Raw genomic sequence first — 2,225 nt, 5'->3', positions numbered from 1 at the left:
TAAGGTAAGCGATTTCTCTATGAATTTTCGATGTTTCTCACCAAAAGCGGATGTTTGAGCCAAAAAAACAAAGGTCCAAAAATGTCGGGACTGGGGCGTACCACTGCCCAGAAAACATCGGGATGGGGCGAGTTAATAATTTCCCACTCTTCCAGAGATAGTGCCGGGAGCTGGGGATTCACTATGGGCAGTGTGGAGATGAGAGGTTCCTTGACTTCAATGATGCGCCTCAACATGTAATAAGTGGAATTCCAACACGTAGCTATGTCTTGTTTCAGTCACAGTCGAGGCTGTCCCATTTGCAGCTGTACCTCTCGAAGCTTAGCAGAGGCTACAGTGCTTCTACGCGTGTATTCTGTAATGCCTTTTACTTTCTGGATGATCTCCTCAATCTGCTTCTGTTGGATTCCATATCTTACAATCAGATTTAAAATATGAGCAAAACACCTCAGGTAATTCCAGTGTAGTACATCACTAACCACCCTCTTTATATTAGCTGCACTGTCAGTGACACAGGCCACAATTTTGCCACTGGTACCCAATTCAGTGGCTATTGATCTCAATTCTTTAGCCAGATTTTCAGCTGTGTGGTGTTCATTGACCTCGAAGCAGTCCAGTAAATTTGATTCAAGCTTAAAGTCATTTACATAACGGCAAGTTACAGACATGTAGCCAGTTGCTGTGTTGGACGTCCAGCAGTCAGTTGTTAAGCATACAGCGGGAGCAGCCTTGATTTTCTCTAAATCAGTTTTCACTTTATTGAATAAGTGAGGTATTATTTGCTGGGATATTGTGGGTCTGCTAGGAAGTACATAGGAGGGATTAAGGGCTTTTGTGTACTCCCTAAAACCTCTGTCATCCACAATCGAAAATGGCTGGAAGTCTGTAACAATCATTGTAACCAAGGACTGGTCTATCTTGCTCTGCTGTAAGGGCATCATGGGCCTTGACACAAATCCTCCCATACAAGTTTGCCGCTGCCTTTTTATTGGTGGTTGTTCTTGTCCTGATGTTGTGTTTGTACTGTTGCTGGTGGTGGTTATTGCAGATGTGCTGTTCGAAGCAAGAGATGTCATTGCTGAAGTTGTTTGTGCAACTGGAGTACTAGTATGATTCTGAAAGTCTTGCCTGTCCTCTTGTAGATGTACTGTTGGGTGTTTGCTTTTTAAATGTCTTCTCATGTTTGACGTGCTTCCCCCCCGGAAAGATAATACCAACTTGCATAGCTGGCATCGGGCATGTGTTTGGTTTTCGACAGTAAAATGCATCCAAACAGAACTTTTTCTCCTTGAACTATTCATTATTCTTTGAGCTGACTTTTTCTCCTCCTGCCTTGTTCAATAATCAGCTCTACATCTCATCCCAAGCACTGCGAGGGGACGCAGATAACTGAGGCACTGAGAGGATCTCATTAAAAAAACCTTAAAAAACGTTACGCCATTCTGAGGTGATGTAAATATCTTTAAATTATTAGTAGGATAAAGAAAAACATTTAGATTGCTTAATAATTTATTATTTTATTGCTATAATAAAATAGAAATGAAAAACACAGCGACCTGTTATTTAAAATCCTTCCCAATTCGTGAGTCACCAGTGACTCGGTGAGCCGGGCCTTGGCTGGGCCCCACCGCATCTGTCTGGGGTGGCCTGAGTCATGTAATTCGAGTTCTACGAAATCTTGTTCACACTTAATAATCGAGGCTGGAACACGCTGCCTGCAAGTGGTCCTGTGCTATGAGTGGTGATGTGTGCTCACACTACTGTTCATACCAAGCAGTGGTGTGAACACTGAGCAATACTTATACCACGACCGGGTATTTCAAACTTGTGAGTGGTGAGCCGGGTCGGGCCCCGCCATATTTGCCCAGAGCGGCCTGAGTCAGTTGAGCTCTAAAGTTATAAGTCACTCGTGACACTCATGTCCATAACTCGAGGCTGAAACCCGCAGCCTGCCACGAGCTGAAGGTCTGGTCACTTGGTCAGTGAACAGCCAGTGATGGTGTGGTATGAGTGGTGGTGTGTCCTCATACCAGGCAGTGATATGAGCAGTGCACATACCACTCTCGAGTCTCAACCGAAATATAATGTTAGAATATAAACTAATACTAAGTGAAAGAGTTAATGAAAACAATGACTCGATACACCCGATTCAGCAAAAGGAATCGTTCTATTTGAACGATTGACTCGCGAGTCTTACATCACTACAAGTGACCACCATTGGGATT

General features: G+C 43.6%; 1 protein-coding gene across 1 annotated transcript; it reads right to left on the bottom strand.

Annotated features, from left to right (window-relative positions):
• Positions 1-278: 278 nt before the first annotated feature.
• On the bottom strand, positions 279-938 carry LOC145405877 (E3 SUMO-protein ligase ZBED1-like). Its single transcript, XM_080277133.1, has one exon. It carries the CDS (start codon positions 936-938, stop codon positions 279-281), a length of 660 nt encoding a protein of 219 aa, XP_080133259.1.
• Positions 939-2,225: the final 1,287 nt, after the last annotated feature.

This window comes from Coenobita brevimanus, chromosome 68, assembly GCF_032717465.1.
Source record: "Coenobita brevimanus isolate Jiangsu-jjx chromosome 68, ASM3271746v2, whole genome shotgun sequence".
Lineage (NCBI taxonomy): Eukaryota > Metazoa > Arthropoda > Malacostraca > Decapoda > Coenobitidae > Coenobita > Coenobita brevimanus.
The sequence above is the reverse complement of the archived record's forward strand: the minus strand, read 5'-3'. Positions and strand labels throughout refer to the sequence as shown.

Excerpts from the sequence above, each read along its gene's own strand:
- LOC145405877 (XM_080277133.1), bottom strand. The coding sequence starts at position 938 with ATGCCCTTACAGCAGAGCAAGATAGACCAGTCCTTGGTTACAATGATT.